This window comes from Nansenia antarctica, assembly GCF_963989245.1.
Source record: "Nansenia antarctica genome assembly, chromosome: 12".
In the NCBI taxonomy this organism is placed as follows: Eukaryota; Metazoa; Chordata; class Actinopteri; order Argentiniformes; family Microstomatidae; genus Nansenia; species Nansenia antarctica.
This window is the reverse complement of record NC_137682.1, coordinates 2,810,315-2,833,498: the sequence shown is the minus strand read 5'-3', so window position 1 is coordinate 2,833,498 and position 23,184 is coordinate 2,810,315. Positions and strand designations below refer to the sequence as shown.

Below are 23,184 nucleotides of genomic sequence, written 5' to 3'. Positions count from 1 at the left end.
TGCCTTTATCCAAAGCGCTTTACAACAGCCTCTCATTCCCCCATTCACACACACATTCACACACCAATGGCGGCAAGCTGCCATGCAAGGCGCCGGCCGGCCCGCTCACTGGGAGCAATTTGGGGTTCAGTGTCTTGCCCAAGGACACTTCGACATGTGGCCAGCCGGGGCTCGAACCGCCGATCTGCCAACCTTGCGATCATTAGATGGCGCCTCTACCTCCTGCGCCACAGCCGCCCCAACAACAACAACACAACTGTTCAAGGCCGGTCCTCCATGACTCATTAGTGTCTGCGACTATGTGTGTACACAGAGATAAGACATCAGGTATATACAGCAGCACATACATGTACATGTCTGTAGTGGGTGTAATGTTTCGGAGCAGTCTTAGACATTGTAATGTTATTCCTGTGCTGAGTTAGACGTTGGCGGTGTATTCGAGCCGTTAGACAATTAGTCAAATTAAATTAGGTCCAATCATCAAATAATTGGAGGTTGCCATAGCACAGTCCATTGTTTACACACCTCGTCTGGGACTGCGAAGCAGCAAGGAGGATGTACACTGCCTTATATGCTGCAAGGTTAACAAACTGTCTGCCCATATACTTTTAGTACATGCTGCCAGATGAATCATAATAAATCATTATGAGCCGTTGTTAGCCAACTGCCCCAGGTCTGTCTGATAAGATGTTTTATTACACTACAATCTGGTATAATTTCCTTGTGTTGTGTATTTCTGTTTGGACTGTAAGATAGACAGTTTTCCACTTTGGACATTTGGTGAGTGGAGCACAAACAAGAGAATTTGCATACGTCATTTGAATAAGTAACTAAATAAGTTAGTAGCCTTGAGAATCAACAGAGCTTATCTCCTGTTTCAGTAGCGTGAGGCGGCTTGATGTACAAGTACACCCCCTGGACATGACGCTGGTACGTCGCAGGGTCTTACCCCCCCCCCCCCCACCAATCCAGAAGTAGTAAGGGACAATAAAAAAAATCCTGGGGAACAATAGGGTGTTGTTTTGGGTCTGTGTTGACCGGAGCCTGCTGTAGAGTATCTGTCTAAGGAGAGTTTGCATAACTACAGGTTTAGAGAACAACGCTAGATACTATGGGCTGGACTGAAGCCTGCTTTATCATGGTGTAGCAGTAAGCAAATCTGAGACATGGACAGCCAGATACAGCCCGACACACTTCTTCTTGGTTGGTTGTCAACAGTGTGTCATCTTTCTGTAAGTTGGTTGCCTTATATAATAAAGGTTCTCACATATAACATATATACAGTAGCTCTGTTTCTGGTTGGTGGTGGTTGTTACATTACTTCATTCAAATGATTTAACAGGGACAGTTAACACTGATAGATTATCCATAATTGTGTTCAGAAAAATACATTTTTGATGCATTGCCATGAGGACTGTCATAGAGGTGAATCTTCCCTAGACACCTCTCTCTAACACTGAGTTCACCAGTGTGTAAGTAAGGCCGAGTGGAATTGAAAGGGTTGGGAAAATGAGAAATGGGGGAGTCTTACTTTTCCTGTGTAGGTACTCTGCCACCAGCGCAGCCACATGGACATAGCACATAGCTGCCTGTAGAAACAGAGACAGAGATAAAAACAACATCAGGATTTGTAAATGCACAGATATACATTGAGATTAACATAATACACACTGGGGCCGGTATTAGAATTCTCAATCTGGTACCTTCCCTCCAAAATACCCTTGCATAGTCCTTGCTTTTGAACACGTCCTAAAACGAACGATTGTTTACAAGCCATGTAATCACGTAACCAGTAGCCAAAATTCACAAATGAGTATTTACTGATCCTAAAGTATTTAATGATCCTAAAACTGTTGTTGTTTGTTATATCGAGTGGGCACTTCACAAGGGGAGGCCAATCAGATCACAGTGCCCCCACGGTAGCTCTGCCCCTGGACTCGCGCAGTCGTGCAGTCAGTGTTACAATTGATGGCGCTCCATCAATGGTAGGGAAAAATGCAGGTGTGGTTGTAAAGCTCAGAGACAAGGTTCAGGCTGGATGTTCAAATTTTTTAATGTTTGTCACGCATTACATTTAAAAGAAAAAACATCTCAATAATGTCAGCACAATTATAAGAACAAGCATCGGGTTTGCAGGCCGCGTGTGTTTGTTTGTCAGTCTGTGTGTGTGTGTGTGTGTGGGCCTGCATGTCCAAACACAGGGCTGCATGATACTAGATAGTGTGTTTCATTTGCTTGGGAGAATTCCTGGTTCCATGTAATCTGCTGCCCAGATCATCCCTACAGACCAGTGGCTGGCATACTGTTACATCTCATTTACATCTCATTTACATACACAATATCAGATTCTTTTCTAGAGTTCAGCTATACACAAAGGCACTGGCGGACTCAGGGGGGGGGGGGGCAGGGGGGGCGACCGCCCCTCCTGGTGCCCCCGCGGTTGAAAAACGTCTCTCTTAAGTGCCCTTTTGAGGGGCAAAAATGCCCTTTTGAGTGGCGAAAATGAGAGGACGTGCCCTATTGGTGCCCCTCCAATGGTCTAAACTTGACCATGTGCCCCCACTCAGAAAAAATAACGTTAAAAAAAAAGTGTTGGTGTGGGTGTACTGAGGATGCTGCTGTACAGTACCTCTGAGAGGTCTCCGTTCTTGATGTGCGCTCGGGCCATGCTGTCCAGCCAGGTGCGTCGGAGCTCAGGTGTGCTGGCGTAGGAGCGGGCGAGGCTGTACTGCAGGTCCAGTAGCATCTCGGGGTCCTTCTCGTGCTCCCGCATCTGAGCTGTGGCCATCAGGACGGTCCGAATACGCTTGGTCAGGCCCTTCACCTCGGAGGGGAACGCTGTCGACTGCACAGCAGAAACACCACAGGCGTAGGACTGCATTAGCACACGCACACGCACACGCACCCACAAGCCAGTATGGTTCTCTACTCTACCAGGGTATATACAGGAATCTTGAGGTTAATTTCAATACCTTTAAGACTTTTTAAAGACCTTGTCAATATTTTTCCAGACCTCACCGCCACTTCGAGCTGTGACCGTTTACATCAGTGACACCTTTAACTTAACAGTTTTAGTTTGCAATAGACTAGACCACTATCATACAACAGAATTTCCGGTTCATCTTTGTTTTTTAACTTTTTAACAAACTTTTACTAAAAGTTTTTAGGACTCAAACTCTTTGGACAGAGTCTAATTCAGAAAAATACCTACAAAATTCAAGACCTCATAAAATCGTGATAAGACTTTTTAATACTTATTAAGGGTCTTGATTTTCCCAAAATTGATTTATCAACTTTTAATACTTTTCAAGACACCGCGGATACCCTGTCTACCTTCATGGCCTTGTCACTGTTGGCGAAGTTGTTGATGATGGAGAGAGACTCCTGGAAGCGCGAGCTGCCAGTCAGCGCCACGTCGGAGATCAGCTGGCTCACGGCGATGATGATCTGGGCAGGAAAGACGTGGGAACGCAGCTTAACACAACACCGAGACAGACCCCCTCTCTGTCTGACTAACATGAATAATGATCCCTAACCAGTCGTTTCATACACCAGAGATGATGAATGACCTCTTGTCTATTGTAGTAGTTGGAGTGGACAATGGACACTCAGCAGATGATGATATGTGTTTAAACTTTACTTCACATTTGGTTGCTGAGATGATCAAAGCGGCGGTGTATTACATCTGCAGTAACTTGACCTCTGACCTCAGACAGACCACAGCAAGCTGTCACAGCTGTTTCTTAGCTTTTCTAGCCTGTTCATTATTATTGTCTGTACTGGGAAAATGGATGCAAATGAGCTATGTAGCTATTATTATGTTGCATTATTGTCATTTGAGGTGTTGACTAGTGTGAACTGCCGCTAACAAATACATTTGAGAGCATGCTTTGCTTGTATGCACATGTGTGAGTTGGCGTGCTCAATGTTTAGGGTTAGGGTATTCAGCTGTTTGAGAGAAGGTATGAATCCTAAACAACCTGCTTAGTGGTGAGTGTGTGTTGTTGTTGAGTAGACCAAGAAACTGGTACTGGTATGCCACAAATAATAAAATAAATCAATTAAGTGTCTGTATGTCTATACAAGCCCAGTAAGGGACTACAGTACCAATTGACTATAGTTCATCCATCCATCCATCTTTGTCCATCCATCCATCCATCTTTGTCCATCCATCCATCCATCCATCTTTGTCCATCCATTCATCCATCCATCCATCCATCCACCTTTGTCCATCCATCCATCCATCTTTGTCCATCCATCCATCCATCCATTCATCCATCCATCCATCTTTGTCCATTCATTCGTCCATCCGTCCATCCATCTTTGTCCATCCATTCATCCATCCATCCATCTTTGTCCATCCATCCATCCACCTTTGTCCATCCATCCATCCATCTTTGTCCATCCATCCATCCATCCATCTTTGTCCATTCATTCGTCCATCCATCCATCCATCCATCCATCTTTGTCCATCCATCCATCCATCTTTGTCCATCCATCCATCCATCCATCCATCTTTGTCCATCCATCCATCCATCCATCTTTGTCCATCCATCCATCCATCCATCTTTGTCCATCCATTCATCCATCCATCTGTTTGTCCATCCATTCATCTTTGTCCATCCATTCATCCATCCATTCATCCATCCGTCCATCCATCCATCTGTTTGTCCATCCATCCATCCGTCCACCAGCACTGTACAGTTGACTATGGTACTAACCACCCAGTCTCAGCAGTGTTGTTTCTGTATAGTCATGCGTGCTGTATCCATCTTTGTCCATCCATCCATCCATCTTTGTCCATCCATTCATCCATCCATCTGTTTGTCCATTCATCCATCCATCTTTGTCCAGCCATTCATCCATCCATCTGTCTGTCCATCCATCCATCCATCCTTCCATCCATTTTTGTCCATCCATTCATCCATTCATCCATCCATCTGTCCATCCATTCATCCATCCATCCATCTTTGTCCATCCATTCATCCATCCATTCATCCATCCATCCATCCATCTGTTTGTCCATCCATCCATCCGTCCACCAGCACTGTACAGTTGACTATGGTACTAATCCCCCAGTCTCAGCAGCGTTGTTTCTGTATAGTCATGCGTGCTGCGGGAGGGACAGTGCAGTGCCATGTCTGACCTGCAGGTGAGTGCGTAGGAAGGTCTTCCTCTTGGTGTACTCGTAGTTGTTCCTCATGAGCAGGTAGAGCAGAGCCGACGCCTCGGCCCGTAGGGAGCCCAGCTTGGACACGCAGCACTTCAACACCTCGCAGCACAGAGCAGCGCACAGCGTCACGCGGCCCTTAAACAGCACTGCCGGGAACTGGTGACAACACAATTCGGTTGTTAAGTCGTGACGTGTTTCCGGGTCCAAAGTTGGCTGAGGCGCTCTCTCACTTTGACTAATTCTTCAATGTAACAAAACAAGACCAATACACAGCATTTCTGAATATTTTTTTAAATACATTGTTCAGCTACGATGATAGTATGTCATTCTATACTGTCTACTATTGTACAACTGAACTTGTGCTTGTATTGTGTTGTGTGTTTTTGGTACCTTGTTGATGAAAGCCCTGAGGGTGGCGAAGACGTGTTTGAGAGCAGCCTCTGATTGGGCGACCTTCAGGAAGGTCAGATAGACGTCAAACACTTTCTTCATCAGGGGGTTGTGACCGTCGCTGTCCAGCAGCTGGGTCTGGAGACAAGACAAACAACCAAACACCTCAGTCATTGATATGATGCGTTTTTGTGTGCCTATCAAATATTGCAATACTCATAGTTTAACCGTAAACATACTTTAAACTGCCCACCCTCAGTAGTAAACAACACATCCTTAGGAGCAGGCATATACCATATCAAGTAACAGTGAGACCAGTTTAACTCTAAGGACATAGGAGCCTTGCCCAGTGGTCAGCAGAGCAGAACAGCATGGACACAGGATAAAGCCATGTATGGGAACTAATGTCAGTATTGTAAGTTACGAGGGACGGATGTAAATTATTCTTAATATTATTAAATCTTATTATTAAAGCTATTCCCTCTCTGTGAACAAGTATATAAGCTGTAACTTCCATCAGTACTTTGCTCGGCATCTCCTATGCCGCAGCCAGGCTTGAAGCTTGGGACCTAACAGAGCATGCTGCCTTGGAAACATCTGTACAAGAGAATGTAACCCAGATCTGCCTAATACAATGATTACCATTCAACCTTCTCTCTGAGTCATCAATGTCATTTCCGGCCACCAGACTAAGAAAGATATCCAGACATATCAGTCATGTAACACATGACACACAACATATAATTCAAGAAAATGTGTTCCATATAAAACTACGTCTGAATCATAATTTTCCATGACTATGTCCTATGAATGTGAAGTTCGATGCAGTTAATGGAGTGTGGGGCTGGACCCACCTTAAAGCTCTGTGTGAAGAGAGAGAGGACATCCAGGACGCTCAGGCAAGCCTCGGTGGAGATGCTGCCCTCGAGTAGAGCCTGGTGGTGGACCTCCGCCTCCGATGGCCCGGCCCCTGGAGGGGGGGGGGGGGGGTAGAGAGAGGGAGGGACAGGGAGAGAGAGAGAAAATAGAGCTTGAACACACCTGTATTGTACAGTTAAGCAATGGCACACGTGTACATGTCAGCACACCGTGCCTTCTTAGGAAACAGTGCTGATAAAAAAAAGAAAGAAATGTGTACCCCTGAAAGGAGGAAGAGGTCAACAAGTCAAATCTAAGACCTTTTTGCGACACCATATGATAGCTTTTTGGTCATCCTACCGTAGCTTTGTTCGCCAATAATTTCTCCTGGGGGGGGTCAGCGAATTGGCATTTTTTTGGTTCCAGCTTGATTCATTTCCACGTAAATAGATGTGGTCGGACTGATTTCCTTGCAGGACAAGCTAATCTCATTTTTTTACCTAATAACTGAAACTTAAGACCTTTTTAGGCCTTATGCGTCGGATTGCTGGATTTTAGACTTGAAGACTTTTTAAGACCAGCGCGGGAACCCTATAACAGTGTGTACCTATATTGAGGGTGAGAGATGTGTGTACCTATATTGAGGGTGAGAGATGTGTGTACCTATATTGAGGGTGAGAGATGTGTGTACCTATATTGAGGGTGAGAGATGTGTGTACCTATATTGAGGGTGAGAGATGTGTGTACCTATATTGAGGGTGAGAGATGTGTGTACCTATATTGAGGGTGAGAGATGTGTGTACCTATATTGAGGGTGAGAGATGTGTGTACCTATATTGAGGGTGAGAGATGTGTGTACCTATATTGAGGGTGAGAGATGTGTGTACCTATATTGAGGGTGAGAGATGTGTGTACCTATATTGAGGGTGAGAGATGTGTGTACCTATATTGAGGGTGAGAGATGTGTGTACCTATATTGAGGGTGAGAGATGTGTGTACCTATATTGAGGGTGAGAGATGTGTGTACCTATATTGAGGGTGAGAGATGTGTGTACCTATATTGAGGGTGAGAGATGTGTGTACCTATATTGAGGGTGAGAGATGTGTGTACCTATATTGAGGGTGAGAGATGTGTGTACCTATATTGAGGGTGAGAGATGTGTGTACCTATATTGAGGGTGAGAGATGTGTGTACCTATATTGAGGGTGAGAGATGTGTGTACCTATATTGAGGGTGAGAGATGTATCCATGGTGCTAAACTGCTGCATCCTGTTTTGCATGGGCCCAGCTCGGGAGCGCATGGCCGGCATGGTCTGGGACTTCCTGTCTGAGGAGAACAGCTTGGACACCCACACCTCCTGACTCCTAGAAACAATCAGAACGTCACATAAAACACATCACATAAAGACGAGTAGGCATATTATACTTTATTACACAACATCATACAAACATATGATGTGACACAGGGGGCACATAACAGGTTTGGCTAATATCCTCCAACCCTCACAAAATGTCACGTTTGTTCATTTCACAGTAGTATTTAGTGAGAATGTCATTACACAGAACCATAGATAGATATGAAGAGTTCAGCTCAACTCTGAGTGAGAATTTTTCATTGTGTTAGGAGTGAGGTAGTACAAGGAAGTATGGCGACCACCCAATAGGGGGGGGATAGGAGAAGAGCAGGATGACAGAGTGGTCTCTACGTAAATCTGTTTTAAAGAAACCAACTGGGACAAAAACGAACCAAAAAAGAAAAACAAACAACGGAAAACTAGAAACGAGAAACTACCCGCATGAGCTGGCCCCGACCCAGGGTCGGTCTTAGGCATAGGCGAACTAGGCGATCGCCGTTCTTTTTTTACATTTAAATAATTTTATGTCTCTATGAATTTCATGTCTCTATGAAAATATGTCTCAGCCTACTGTCTCTATTATGCTTCGCGATTAGTCACACTCGCCTCTTGCGAACCTCCTCCCCCCCCCCCCCTCCCGCCCACCCGCCCGCAACTAACGTGCGTGCCCTCTCTCGAAGGTGGCTTACTGTTGAATGTGTGGGTGGTGATGATGCAGTACTGGAGGCTTAATGTGGTGGTGGTGGCGCCCCTAAAATTTGGGGGGAGGGGGGGGGGCATCAAATCATACTCTCGCCTAGGGCATCTAAATGCCTAGGACCGGCCCTGCCCCAACCCACAGAAGGTCCCGGAGAGTCTGGCCACTCATCTCCATGGGGCCGGTGAGTCAGTAGTGGGAAGGGTCGTCTGCCTCGTGCCAGTTTACATTTGTTAAATTACATTTAATAAATTACATTTAGACACACTACACTGCAGGTCAGGTTTTATATCCATGTAGATCACAACCTGGTAGGTAGGATACAAGCTAGGCAGACTATATTATATAATTATGGGTCATGGGTACCATGTTGGAACCGAACATTCCATGACAATTCCAAAATGTCACTTAAACAGAGTTGGACTAAAGGCCAATGCACGCGTGCACGAGTGCGATTTTGTCGCACGACAACATTCGATTCTCAGCCTGCCTGGTCCGACTTCGGTGGTGTGAATTGAGAATCGAATGTTGTCGTGCGACAATATCGCATTTCACGACAACGCATGTGCATTGTCTCATTCAAAACAATGGAATCGAATTTGCCGGTGCGACAAAATCGCACGCCGTGTGCATTGGCCTTTACTCTACATACATATGGTTCTGTGGAATGTTTGTGTCATGTTTCCATGTTTCCGTGCTCTAATCCCTATGGGTGCAGTCAACCTATCTCAACATCATCATACCGTACCTGCCAATATTTCTCTTTCCAACGTAGCGAAACTGCACGAGACACGTCCTGACAGACACAAAGAGGTTTAATGTCAATGAGAGAGGGGTTAGCTCAGTTCAAGAATTTCCTTTAGAATAAATACCTAGTCTCAAGCATGGTTGAATTTACTGAAGAAGGTAAATTGATACAGCCGACTTTTTGACATTAATATCTAGTGATGTGAACAGTCAGTTAAAAAAGAAAAACGGTCTTAGTGAAATACATATTTAAACATATAAGGTTTGATTTGAGTAATTTGTCCTTTTCAAATGTCTTTTTTTTTTTTTAATGGCCAGGTAATAGTAGACTATTAATTACTACTTTATTCGGCATAGATAAGTCCTAGTTTATTACATTATTAACTATCCAGGTAGGGTGATGTCTTCATCGGCCAAACCTAGGTTTAGAAGAAGGTGATAGAAGAAGGTTTTTCCTTCTATCAACGGCCCCGGGCCTGAGCTGGATTACTCTTCCTGCTACGACTGGTGGATTGATGATTCACTTGCTTAGTCAAATGTATTGATTGTAAGTCGCTTTGGAATAAGGCGTCTGCTAAATGCCAAACATGTAAAAGAAAATATAATGTGTGCGCTCTCTGCAAATACCTGAGTGCTTGGTTTATACAGCACCTTTGTGTTTTCCATGTCCATTGGCATGACAACCACAAATTAGTTGGCTGAAGCGCTTTGAATTGCATTCATGTACGAAAGGCGCTATATAAATAAAGTTTCACTTCACTTCACTTCACTTCAGCAGAGATAGTCTAGCAAGCAGTCTTTATCCCTCTGTAAAGTATATACTACAGCGTCTGGTAAAACCATTAAAGGAATGGATTGGTTTATTGCGGTTCGTTAACAAAGCAGTGATCCTGCATCCACAGAGCTTCAGTGACTCACTCCAGCAGACTGAGGAAGTTCATGATGTCCTGAGGGTTGACCTTGTTCCAGTACGCCAGCAGGTTGTCTAGAAACACAGGGGGCAAGAAAGGAGAGGGACAGTGAGGCACAGTCTACCAGGCTAGCTATTACAGGCTACACACTAAACAACCACTCAGGAACCAACATTAAACAACAGCATGTTATGCTAAAATTGGAGGAGTTATACTGGGTGAAACTACAGTACCAACATAATTCAATGTAAAATAAGCATAACATTTGATATACTGTATATCCATTAATTATCATTTAGCCATTTCCCCAAGTGGCCTAAACAGTGGGAAATGATTAGGATGAAGTTGCCTTTAGACATTCTAAATAACTGACAATCTAATTGTCTAATTGCAGTGTTTCCCCTAGGTTTGCTGCCTTGGGGGGGTGGCATGGACCCCCCCCCCCACAGCGTCATGTCCAGGGGGTGTACTAACTTGTACATTAAGCCGCCTCACGCTAAGGAAACAGTAGATAGGCTCCTGCCCTATGGGCCATTAGGCTGGAGAACCATTGGTTCTCAAGGCTACTTACTTATGTGGTCTTGACTACCTGTCCACTTTCTCACCTGGTTCTTGCTCTCTCTCTCTCTCTGGTGTGCTGACACCATCCTGCTCTCTCTCATTCTCTCCTTCTCTATCCTCCTCTTTCCCTCTTTTGCTGTCAACCAAAAGGCAAACATAACAACCAGAGTATGTATAATCTAATAAGAGGTATACATTGATCCATATCAATTTATAACATAATTATAATTGAATATTGGATTGCTGTGGGCAATGCAGTCAGATAATGTCATTTCGACTTTACTCTCTCACCTGAAAAAAAATCGTATGTCCAAGCAAAAAAAAAACTGACATTTCCAATGCTTCAATCCACTGTCCATGTACTGTAACTATGCCATTATGGTATTACCATAAAGCCCAATTCTAGCAGAATAAGAAAGATAGTATATCTACTTTAAGTAAAATAATAAAGTGCATCCAGTTAGCTCTTTAGCTGGCATGTGTGCTAGTGACTAGCTCATCTCATCACCTCTGAACTAGCTAGCTAGCGTGCTAGTTCTTTGACACTATTTACACACCATGGAACTATAATCAGACACTTTCTAGTCACAATAATAACGACCAATTTGAACCAACTTGCTCTGTTAGAACACTCAGCAATTATATTTGCTAACGTTTCAACTTGCTTACTTTCCATCTGCAGACATCTCACCCTGCAAAAACTCTCTCGCGTCGCTCGCCCACAATCTTGTATTATTCTCCAGCGCCTGCTTGTCAGATGTTTGGTGTCTACGTCCGTAATAATTCCTCTTTCTTGGGGGGGCGGGGGGTTCCGTTAATGGTAGGGGAAACACTGAATTGACAATCTAATTGATGTTGAGGGTTTTTTTCTTCAACAGGCTGATCCTAGCTCTGTGCAAGGGAGCGTGTGAGAAGAGAGGGGTACAGTGTGTGTGTAGTGTGCTGAACAGAGAGGTAAAATTGTGTTTGTGTGTGTGTGTGTGTGTGCAGTGGCGGACTCAGGCTGTTTGAAGGGAAGGGGCGAAAAGAAAAAAAGGGCACCTACTGCACAACATGGGACCCCATCAGTGCACATGGTCAAGTTTAGACCATTGGAGGGGCACCAATAGGGCACGTCCTCTCATTTTCGCCACTCAAAAGGGCACTTAAGCGAGACGTTTTTCAACCGTGGGGGCACCAGGAGGGGCAGTCGCCCCCCCCTGCCCCCCCCTTGAGTCCACCAGTGTGTGTGTGTATTGCTGACTGACCTTCTGACACAGTCCTGATGATGTGCAGGAAACACAGCAGCAACCCCTTGATCTCGTAGTGACCCAGTCGACCAATGGGAGGCAGGGGACTACTACTCATGGTGGAACCTCGTCTGTGCAGCTGAGAGTAACAAACATCTTAATCATTAATATCATTCAGAATCATAAGATTTAATAATAATACATTTCATAACATGCAAGCATTGTTTCATAATTACAGATCCAATTAAATATGATTCGCGATTAAACCGTACAACATATTTGAGAGGGGTTGTTTAGCAAAATGTAACATCCCATCTAACCTCAGTGTTGTCTGGCAGGCACGAGTCGATAAACAGGGAGATCCTGGAGTCCTCTCTTCTCACCACATGGCCGTTCTGAGGTCCCAGAACTAGGGAGAAACATGTTTAACAAACCTTTTCAAACTATTCGAAAATGGCACAGTACACTATTATATAGGGTTATCTTTTGCAAGGGTTCAAGAAATGTCCCTTTCTTTCAATCTTGTCTATTGTTGGCTATATTATTAGTATTCGGTTGTTAAGTCTGACGTCAAACGTGACTTTTTGCAATTTCCGGGTCCAAACCAGAAATTCCCCGCACCAGAGTACTACAGCGGTAGAATGACAGTTCAATCGTTTTTTAGACTGGGATCTATTCATACAACAAGGAACACAGCAGCACTTTCCCGTTTTCCCCATATTCATAGCTTTCATGTGACGTCACAGCATAGTGGAAACGCCCACCTGACGGGCAAAAGGCACTTTTTGCGGGCAAAACCCACGAGCAAAACCCACTTTTTGCGGGTTAATAACTTTGATTTCCCGTGGGTTAGGAAAATAATTCCAACGTGTCCGGAAAGAGGAGAAGCCAGGGAATCGCAAAGTTTTTGAATGGAGTCGATCCTATCACCGTGGACACAGCAAGGAGCGAATTCCCGGGTAGAAATATCCCCTCGACCCGCTGTCAGCGGGAGTTCCGTCCAGCAGCGGTAGAACTCCCGAACGCCCGGTTGATCGAGTTTCGTATTAAAAGTATATCTTTTCGGGGTGTCAGCGAGGTGGTTAAGGGCTCAAAATGACCGTATACTGATGGTGAATTTAGCAATAATAGTATTGTATTTGTACCACCTCCATAACCGGTGTTATTCACGGAGAAAGACGGTCAAGGACGCACCTTTTGCGGGTTAATAACTTTGATTCTCCGGGGGTTAGGAAAATAATTCCAACGTGTCCGGATAGAGGAGAAGACATGGAATCCAAAAGTTTTTGAATGGAGTCGATCCTCCACTCCTATCACCGTGGACACAGCAAGGAGCGAATTCCCGGGTAGAAATATCCCCTCGACCCGCTGTCAGCGGGCGTTCCGTCCAGCAGCGGTAGAACTCCCGAACGCCCGGTTGATCGAGTTTCATATTAAAAGTATATCTTCTCGGGGTGTCAGCGAGGTGGTTAAGGGCTCAAAATGACCGTATACTGATGGTGAATTTAGCAATAATAGTCTTGTATTTGTACCACCTCCATAACCGGTGTTATTCACGGAGAAAGCCGGTCAAGGACGCACTTTTTGCGGGTTAATAACTTTGATTCTCCGGGGGTTAGGAAAATAATTCCAACGTGTCCGGATACATGGGAGGACAGCGAATCCAAAAGTTTTTGAATGGAGTCGATCCTCCACTTCTATCACCGTCGTGTATCTTGATAGTTCTTCATGGGTGAGGTGGTCTAAATAGTAGGCAGCCGGTAAATCGCCATGTTGAGCGATGTTGCTATGATACTTTTTGCCCGTCAGGTTGGTGGTTGCTAGGGAAGAAACCACGTGACTGAAAGCTATGAATTGTCAGGGTCTTTGAGCCTCGGAAAAGCGCTATATAAATATAATGAATTATTATTATTACTGAGGCATTTCGAAGAGAGCGCCTCAGCCAACTTTGGACCCGGAAACACGTCACGACTTAACAACCAAATTGGTACCTGGATAAATAAAGGTTAAATCCAAAGATAACTGGTAGGTAAACAGGGCAGTCTGTTGAGGATCATCATGGTGACAGAAGCCACACTCACCATGGTCTCTGTCCAAAGCAGTGCTGATCCTGCGGCTGTCAATGGAGCCAACTGACCTCAGGTCATCTCTGGAACTCTGGAAATGGGGTCACAGGAGCAATGGGTTAAATACAGTTAAAACAAGTAGCACACAGTTTCTGAATTCAACACTACTGTGCTTTGGCTAAAACAACAACAAATTGGCTAAAGCTGAGAAGTACTCTGTGAACTGTTATTTATTATTATTTTTGTTTCTGTTTTTGTTTTGTTTTGATGTTTTCGCTGTTTTGTCTGTGCGTACTGTAATGTCTCTGAAAACTAAATAAAAAACACAATGAGTAAAAAAAGAAAAAAAGGGTACTATGATGAGCAGATGGTAGGCGACACACTAAGGCAGGACCTCAGGAGTAGAGGGGTGACTCACGGCGAAGCCCAGCGCAGGGCTGGAGGTGTGGTGCTGGACCGACAGCTGCTTCAGGTTCTGGTACAGCAGCTCCAGCAGTGGAAGGTACAGCAGACAGATCCGGGCCTGCTGGTTCTGAAAACAACATTCAAGTAACATCAGTATTATTAGTGTAGCGATGTAGCAATAACAGTGTTTCTCAACAAACATCAAAACAAAGATTACAGCTAGTGCTTGAAGTGGATTTAAACAGCATTTGTATGTATTTTTCAGAACCGGTATTCTAGGTGCTGTCATGCCAAAACCTGGCACTGCCAAATCCTGGCAGGGCCATCAACGATTCAGGAGCGAATTACGTGTGAAACTAGCATGCTAGCAGGTGTTTTCATATAAAATGTTATATATTATAGCTGACTAGTGAGCCTGCATCAACCTTAATGCTATTCAAGTGCAAGAAGATTACAATTGTCTTCGCAGTTTAAGATACACACATTAATATGACGGTGTGACGTCATTCTACTGCGCTGTGTTTACTACCGCAGCAGATTAATGTGTGTATCTTAAACTGCGAAGACAATTGTAATCTTCTTGCACTTGAATAGCATTAAGGTTGATGCAGGCTCACTAGTCAGCTATAATATATAACATTTTATATGAAAACACCTGCTAGCATGCTAGTTTCACACGTAATTCGCTCCTGAATCGTTGATGGCCCTGCCAGGATTTGGCAGCTGCCAGGTTTTGGCATGACAGTGCCGGTACTAGGTGACAAATTCGTCAATTCTGCTTAGGGCTATCAATACCTTTCGAAACATAATATCTTTGTTGTATAGTAGTATCATGGGCGAGCTGTCATAATAAGCTATAAATGCGGCGCATGCCCAAGCCCTTTAATAAAAAAAGCATTTAAATGTTTGTCTCTCAGTGTGTTCGATCGTTTTGGTTTAAAACCGCTGCCCTGCTGTACATCTCTATCCCATTCTGCTAATGGCAAAGCTGTCAAGAAGTCAGCTTACTTCGCTCATGCGCTCTGTGATTCCGAGTAGTTACAGTACGTAGTAGTAGGGCTGCCACAAACGATTATTTTCATAGTCGATTAGTCACCGATTATTTTAACGATTAGTCGACTAATCAGATCATAAATTACAGCTTATCGCACAATTACTCAATCTCTCTTATTTAGCTATCATCTTCTAAATCAGCTTCTAAATTTAGCTTGAAGTTGTTAGTTGTTGTTGTAGGCATGTGCTAACTAAAAATAAAGACAATTAAAATGATTGTTCACTCAAAAATAGATCTTTTAATGAAGCAGCATATTTATTTCTGGCATCACTTGCATGTAATGTAATGTAATAGTGCAAAACAAAGGGTATAGTGCATCTTCTCAGGCATCAATTTTATCACAGTACATCATTTTAAAAATGTAGTACTCAGCAGTTTGCACTCTCTACTACATTTAAAAAATGTGTTTGATGCCTGAGAAGATGCACTATACCCTTTGTTTTGCACTCTCCCACCCTCTCTCTCTCTCTCTCTCTCTCTCTCTCTCTCTCTCTCTCTCTCTCTCTCTCTCTCTCTCTCTCTCTCTCTCTCTCTCTCTCTCTCTCTCTCTCTCTCTCTCTCTCTCTCTCTCTCTCTCTCTCTCTCTCTCTCTCTCTCTCTCTCTCTCTCTCTCTCTCTCTCTCTCTCTCTCTCTCTCTCTCTCTCTCTCTCTCTCTCTCTCTCTCTCTCTCTCTCTCTCTCTCTCTCTCTCTCTCTCTCTCTCTCTCTCTCTCTCTCTCTCTCTCTCTCTCTCTCTTACACACACACATTTAATATCTTTATTTGCGTTCACATTTTACAATAAAATTCTTGAACACAAACAGTATTAGTTGCACCAGCATAGGACACTCGATAATTCAAGCTTTACAATCTGTCTATGGGTACAGGTAGCAGCGTCTCCTCCATATGTGGCGGCTGCCTGACGACTAGTCTGTGGACATTACCAAGGCTTCCAAATATAAACACTAATAATTTACATTTGTACCCAAGCTGTACAATGGCATAGAGATCCGTGTCCACTGACAGTCCGTTCAGGTGCGCCAGGGAAGGGTCTAAGGCATTCTCCGGTAGTCTATAGACTCTCCCGCTGAGCAGCGCCCGCTTGAACGCGAGCCTCAATAGGTGATAAAAAGCATTGTCAAAGCGAGTTTTCCAAGCACTGGTTGCATCTTCTACATTAACGATGGCAGTTACAACGGGTGTGCGTGTGGGTAGATGTTAATAAAAAAGTTATTTAGGTTTAGATGTCGAAAAACTCTCAAACAACTTTAACGAGCTGTGCGGCAACCGGCCCGCTCCCCAGCTGCTGCTGCACACACACTAGAGTGCAGATCAGACTGACGCACTTCCAATATCACATTGTGTAAAAAAGTCCTCCTCCCATTCTGGATGGAAGTTGTACGTTATTGGTTTCTTACTTGGTCCAGCTTCCCCACTCATTTGTATACCCTTTCTTTAGTATTATATAGTAAATGGTAGAAATTGGAAGGCTAACTAGGTAATTAGTCTCGCCGGTATTTTGTAGTTGGCGCTGTTGACTGCGCATGCGTGGTGAACCGTGTGTTCGGTGAAAAGATCAGATCTCAGACTGGCTTACCCGTACGTCAATCAAGTGGCAAAAGCCATAGTGAGGATGGATGATAGGCGAACGCTAGCCAGTGGCAGCTTCAGGGAAGAAAAACTAATGCTTATCGCTTATTTCAGCTCCAAAAAAACATGCGATGACGTCGATTACCAAATATGTCGGCGACGATTTTGGTAATCGACGTCGTCGCGACTAGTCGACTAATCGTGGCGGCCCTACGTAGTAGGCCTGTTTACTGAGCGTGATCATTTTGATAGGCAGAAAAGCTGACATACATGGCTAGCTGGCTGGCTGCCCAAAGGTTAGCAAACTGTTTTGTTGGCCATGTCTCCTTTTTTCTACTGAACACACAGTCTGGACCACGACAGGCTGTGGTGATTTAAACAACCTCCATACCGCTATGACTAAGCATGAGCGTGCCTCTTCCCACATACTTTGTCTGGTAAAACCTCAGACATTTGGCAACACACGGAATGACAAAGTCAGTTATGACAAAGTCATCACGGAATTGACTAGGAAGGATCGTAGGATGGTCTTCGCCTACAAATAAGGTCGGACGTTGTGACATTTTTGTTGTTGTTGCTTTTTTGTCCTGTAGCTGCTCCGGTTGGGTTTGGTGGTCTCAATTTGTTTTGTGATCAGAGTTTAGGCCTACGTTTGTGTGAGAGATTTAGGTCCACCGAGGCCAGTGTGTGTGTGTGTGTGTGTGTGTGTGTGTGTGTGTGTGTGTGTGTGCGTGCGTGCATTGTATACTCTTCACAGCTCTCATTGTTGTCACTATTTGCATGAACAGTGGTGTATTTACATGGATATAGGATCTGTATAGTTGCAGTACCGACAATCCTATGCAAATATTGGCGTTCATAAGACGTTTCATTTGCATAACTGACTTTTTTTATTATCTTGGGAGATGGACAGACTTTTATTTACTCTAGTTATTCATTCATCCAAAGAAATAAAAGTGTCTTGCCAATAACAACACTGCCATGTTACAGAACACCCATACGTTTGTAGTACTGCTGCTCAGACAACAAAGATATCCTACAACAGACCAGAGATGCTAGGTTTAGGTTATATCTAAAAGCTTCCTTATATTCCTCATCTCACCAGCCTATGTATTTCCGTAATTAATACATTCATACGCTCTCTCTCTCTGTCTCTCTCTCTCTCCATCTCTCTCCCTCTCTCTCCACCTGTCTCTCTCTCTCTCTCCATCTCTCTCTCTCTCTCACCCCCCCCCCCCCCCCGCCCCCCCACCCCCACCCCCACACACCTTATATGCAGTGTAGCGGTCGTCCATGGCGTGTTTGATGAGGAGGTTCTTTAGCACCGCCACGGCCAGCTGTCTGACCTCGGGACATCCCTGCAGCCCCTCTGCCACCTCCCTCAGCAGCAGGCCCACCAGGAAGTGGTTCCTGCAGTAGTCCTCTGTCAGGCTGAACTCCAGGCTCTGGTCTGGGATTGGACAGCAGAGCAGAGCAGGGGGGTCAACGTGAAGATCATGGTTCATGTGAGATAAGGTAAGGTCATAGGATTGTGGATTGTGGATTCATTCAGTTGACTTGTGCTACTAATGACCATGCATGTTCTGTCTCTGTGTAACACGCCGACAGGACTTTGGTACGGTGCTCACTGCACATACAGCAGGCAACCTAGATGCAGACGCTGCCTCAGGGGTGCTATGATCTATGATTTTCAACTAAACTCTTCATATAGGGGTAGCACTAAATGGTAGCATTCAAATGACACGTGTCATGATCACACTCATGAAATGAAGTGTCTTACAATTCCATATTCCAAAATAGAACACACCACAACAAAACATTTTCATTCTCAATCCAATCATTCTTTAATGCACACAACAACACCAATCCCCTAAAAGAGGGAACATCTGAGAAAAACCTGTGAGATCAGGAACACCCTAATTGGGTGAAAATAAAAAATAAAAAGTAAGTTAAGTAGTTGTCTTCTAAACCCCTCAAAAAAAAGTTTGGAAACGTTATTTCAGTCGATTCTTATTCAATGAAGAATATTGCAGGGGATAATGGCAAATATTTTTGGGCCGCTACCCACACGTTTAGCTGTGTTGCTCATTCCACGAAATGTACCACAAGTTGTACCTCGTTGTAAAGGTGACTAATCAGGCTTTCCAACGATATACAATACAATACCAATTGGTATTATTAAAGGGGAGGAAGAATGGACCAAAATAACGTTTCCGAACTTTTTTTGAGGAGTTTATTTAGAGGTGTACAGTACCTTCAGACCTATCAATTCACTACAGAATGTGTAAGTGTTTAATGTTGTACAAGGCCCTCCTCACAGGTTGTTCTCTGAATCACGGAAAGCTCTCCAGGTATTCTACAGTCAGACAGGACTAACGGGATCAGAGAACAGGAAGGACGGAGAGAGGGAAGGAGAGAATGCAGCGATCCCACAAGTAACAGCATGAAAGACAAGTCCCTCGCCTTTCAAGTATTGAATAATCAAACATTCCAAAGAATAATAATTTCCGTGTTTCAAGCCAGGAACTAGCCAAGCAAGCACCACTGCACTACAAAGCATAGGCCCAGACAGACAATGAAGGAAGACGTGTGTTAGCAGTCATGAAGCCACCAAAATAACCCCTCGTCCCCTAGGGCCGAGACACATGTTAGATCTGACAGAATTGGATATGTATCAAGGAATGTACAGTAAGTAAGATACAACTAATGGACTGCACTTATATAGCGCCTTTTTTGCTGCTCCAAAGCGCTTTACAACGGCCTCTCATTCCCCCATTCACACACACATTCACACACCAAATGGTGGCAAGCTGCCATGCAAGGCGCCGGCTGGCCCCGCTCACTGGGAGATATTTTGCTAAGACTAATAGTCTTATTACTGTACATTCCTTGAAAGGGGTATTAGGAAGATGACAAAAAATTCCACCTAGTGGAAGTTTTTAGATACAGTCATTGTTTTTCTCCATTCTCTTCTTTCAGATCTCTCAGTGTCTAGGGTGTAGGGTGCTGTGGGTTGTTTCTGAACAGGGCCAATGAGCATCCTGAGGAGAGAGGCTAGCAGAACGGGGGTTAGTGGTTATGTCCACACAGTGCAGGTAGCAAAAGTGTGCGTTGATATTACCTACCTACGGCGGTAAAAAGCTCCGTTGCGTACGAAATAAAATCTGACAACCACAAGCAAAAATAAAAACAGAGGAGGGGGAGGGAAAATTAAAAATGAGCCAACCATGCAGTATTACCAGAACACACTGTGGTGGAAGTACTCGTGTGGGGGTAAAAACATCATTCATTTTACAACACCGACCCCTCTGTTCGACTCCACATGAACTGTTCTGTAATAGACCTTTTTGAGTATGTGACATTGGCCGAACCAATCAGGCAGGTTAATGGGGGGGGGAATCATGGGTGAGGAAGGAGGGTGAGGGAGCATACACTTGTACCGTAGATGACAGAATGTCATAGGGTGTCAAAGCAGCTTACCCTGAACTCTCTGCAGCTTGGTGCGGCCGAAGGCCATGGGCAGGTTGAGGGGGATGTAGTGCTCATGGTTGCACACGGTCATGAGGAAGTCAAACTTCATCTCCGTCAACACCTGCAGCAGACAAACACTCACCGATGGTCATTTTAATTCATGATGATGTACATTAGTCTGCTTACCGTGCTTATATGTACCCTCTTTTAACCCCCTATGTTATGCCCTTAAGCTAAATGCTTGTCCTGTCTACTTTTTTGTGCCTAGGTCTACTTATATTTTATCTTTTAAATTTACTTTTTTCCTCCAGGGAGCCGTATACTACATCATGGCATAGGGACTGCGGATGAAAACTAGCTTTCGGGCTAACTCTGGCGTATTTACAATTTATTTTTGTTTTATTAATATGCACTGTCCCTTGAATAAATAAATGAATCTGAATCTGAACATACCCATTGATTGTAGAAGAATAAGACTAGTGAATGCCTATTATGCTCCGTACAAACGTCTTACCTGGTCATAACCCAACATTTAAGGTTATAATATATATACAATATACATTTAAAAATACATTATTATTGTTGTTTACAATATATCGCTATGAAATATGTTTAAAACAACCATTTAAATGCAATGGGCTGTTAGTCCTTACATCCAGAATACACAATACACAATATACACAATACACAATACATATACAGTACATAATACACAGGGTGGATGTTGGTGTCATTTGTTAGTCAAATATACTCTGATGGAGTGTTGAGCAGCTTAGATCATCTATCCCAAATAAGAGTCACTGCTGTATTCTTGTGTATTATTGTTTTACTTTATTGCATTTATTATTTATTATTTATTGTTTCACTGTATTGCATGTTGTTGTACTACAATTTCTGTTTTCGAATAGGAGAGCTTGCAAGTAAGAATTTAATTGTACGGTAATACACTCGCCTGTATCTTCAGTCATGCTTACCAGCTAGGTTGTCAGTGTATTTTGATACTGTTAACATTTCTTATCAATCACCTTTAGCTTGGAGCAGGAAGTGACTTCTCATGATAGTACCTGATAGGTTGTCAGTGTGTTGCTGTTATTGTACCTTTGGGTCTTTGAGGCTGAAGCCACACATGTAGTCGTTGACCAGGCTGAAGGCAAAGCCTCTGTTCATGAATGTGAGACATCTCTGTAGAGAAGAAGAGAGATTAGACAACGACAACAACAACAACAACAACACTTCTAAACACTCATTACTCACAACAAATAATACGTTGTCATAGCATAACCAAGGAACTGAAGAAGAAAAAGCATCTGATAAGAAAGAAAAGCAGAAACAGAAACACTCAAGTCATTTTGGTTCTCCAGGGTAGTGTGTGTGCGTGTGTGTGTGTGTCCAGTAAACCCAAATAAATCCAAAATTGTTATTTAACCTTAATTTATACAGGCTAAACACTCTAAGACCAATGCCTCTTTTGCAGGTGCACCCTGTCATATAATGACATGGGCAATAGTATATACTGTATATAAAAGTATCGGCATACAAGTGCACAGAATTTACAGATAAATTATTGTAACATAAGTTAGATTTAAGTTATATAAGTTATATTTATTATGTAAATAGTAAAAAGGTCCTTGTGGTATCCCATAAACAATATTTCTGCATTAACTGTTCTCTCATCAGATGCTTCTTCTTGTCAATTCTCTGTTTATATTATCTATATGTTACGGTACATGTGGGAATACAGTACATGTGGGAAAACTAGGGTTAGGGTTAGGTGCTACGGTTAAGGTTAGGGTTAGGGGTAGGGGTAGGGGTAGGGTTAGGGTTAGGGTTAGACATGCCAGCATGTACCAAGTCACCCTAGCACCTAACCCTAACCCTAGTTTTCCCACATGTACCGTAACATATATAATCTATCGGGAGTTACAGGTGAAAGCCAATTTCTGTCAGTGTGTTCAGTTGTTTAGTGTAGGCCTTCCTAGCCAATGCATATTCTCTTTTTAGGTAAGAAAATAACATGTGGTTTGTTAAGAGCTGTAGTAGATATGTAGGGTGTGATGGGCCAGTGTTAAGAGCTGTAGTAGACATGTAGGGTGTGATGGCCAGTGTTAAGAGCTGTAGTAGGGTGTTGGCCATCTCTTCAGGTTACACCTTAACTCCTCCTCCTAAGACATCTTCTGCCCCCCAGCACTGCGTCTCCTGAAGACACCCGCTCTTCCCCTCTACTGTGTCCCCTAAAAACGTATATTGCCCCCCTTGTACTGTTTCTCTGTTTCTCCAGTGTCAAAAAATAAATAAATAAATAGGTATAGAAGAAGGTTTTTCCTTCTATCAATGACCCGGGCCTGAGCTGGATTACTCTTCCTGCTACGACTGGTGGATTGATGATTCACTTGCTTAGCATTCAAATGTATTGATTGTAAGTCGCTTTGGAATAAGGCGTCTGCTAAATGCCAAACATGTAAAAATGTAAATGTAAAATGGCCAGTGTTAAGAGTTGTAGTAGACATGTAGGGTGTTGTCCAGACCTTGATGAAGCCGGCCAGGCTGAGGTTGATGCAGCGGGCCTCCTCGGGGACCTCAGCGTGGCGGATGGTGATGTGAGGCATGATGGACAGCAGCAGGGACTGCAGCGCCTGGTGGAAGCTCTCTGGGAACCTCTGGGGGCGCGGCATCTGACACACAACAACTCAGTCCCAT

The 23,184-nt window shown here is 43.8% G+C and overlaps 1 protein-coding gene across 1 annotated transcript in view; it reads right to left on the bottom strand.

Annotated features, from left to right (window-relative positions):
* Positions 1-23,184, bottom strand: part of dock11 (dedicator of cytokinesis 11) — a gene marked incomplete at both ends in the record, with an annotated part of 86,081 nt that overhangs the window by 17,470 nt on the left and 45,427 nt on the right. Inside the window, 17 exon segments of the mRNA XM_080543300.1 lie at positions 1,532-1,589; positions 2,630-2,845; positions 3,334-3,447; positions 5,147-5,329; positions 5,564-5,701; positions 6,418-6,533; positions 7,645-7,787; positions 9,223-9,270; positions 10,140-10,206; positions 11,941-12,061; positions 12,243-12,331; positions 14,004-14,079; positions 14,407-14,520; positions 18,285-18,466; positions 20,497-20,608; positions 21,586-21,669; positions 23,013-23,159. Coding sequence (XP_080399426.1) covers positions 1,532-1,589; positions 2,630-2,845; positions 3,334-3,447; positions 5,147-5,329; positions 5,564-5,701; positions 6,418-6,533; positions 7,645-7,787; positions 9,223-9,270; positions 10,140-10,206; positions 11,941-12,061; positions 12,243-12,331; positions 14,004-14,079; positions 14,407-14,520; positions 18,285-18,466; positions 20,497-20,608; positions 21,586-21,669; positions 23,013-23,159 — 2,008 coding nt within the window.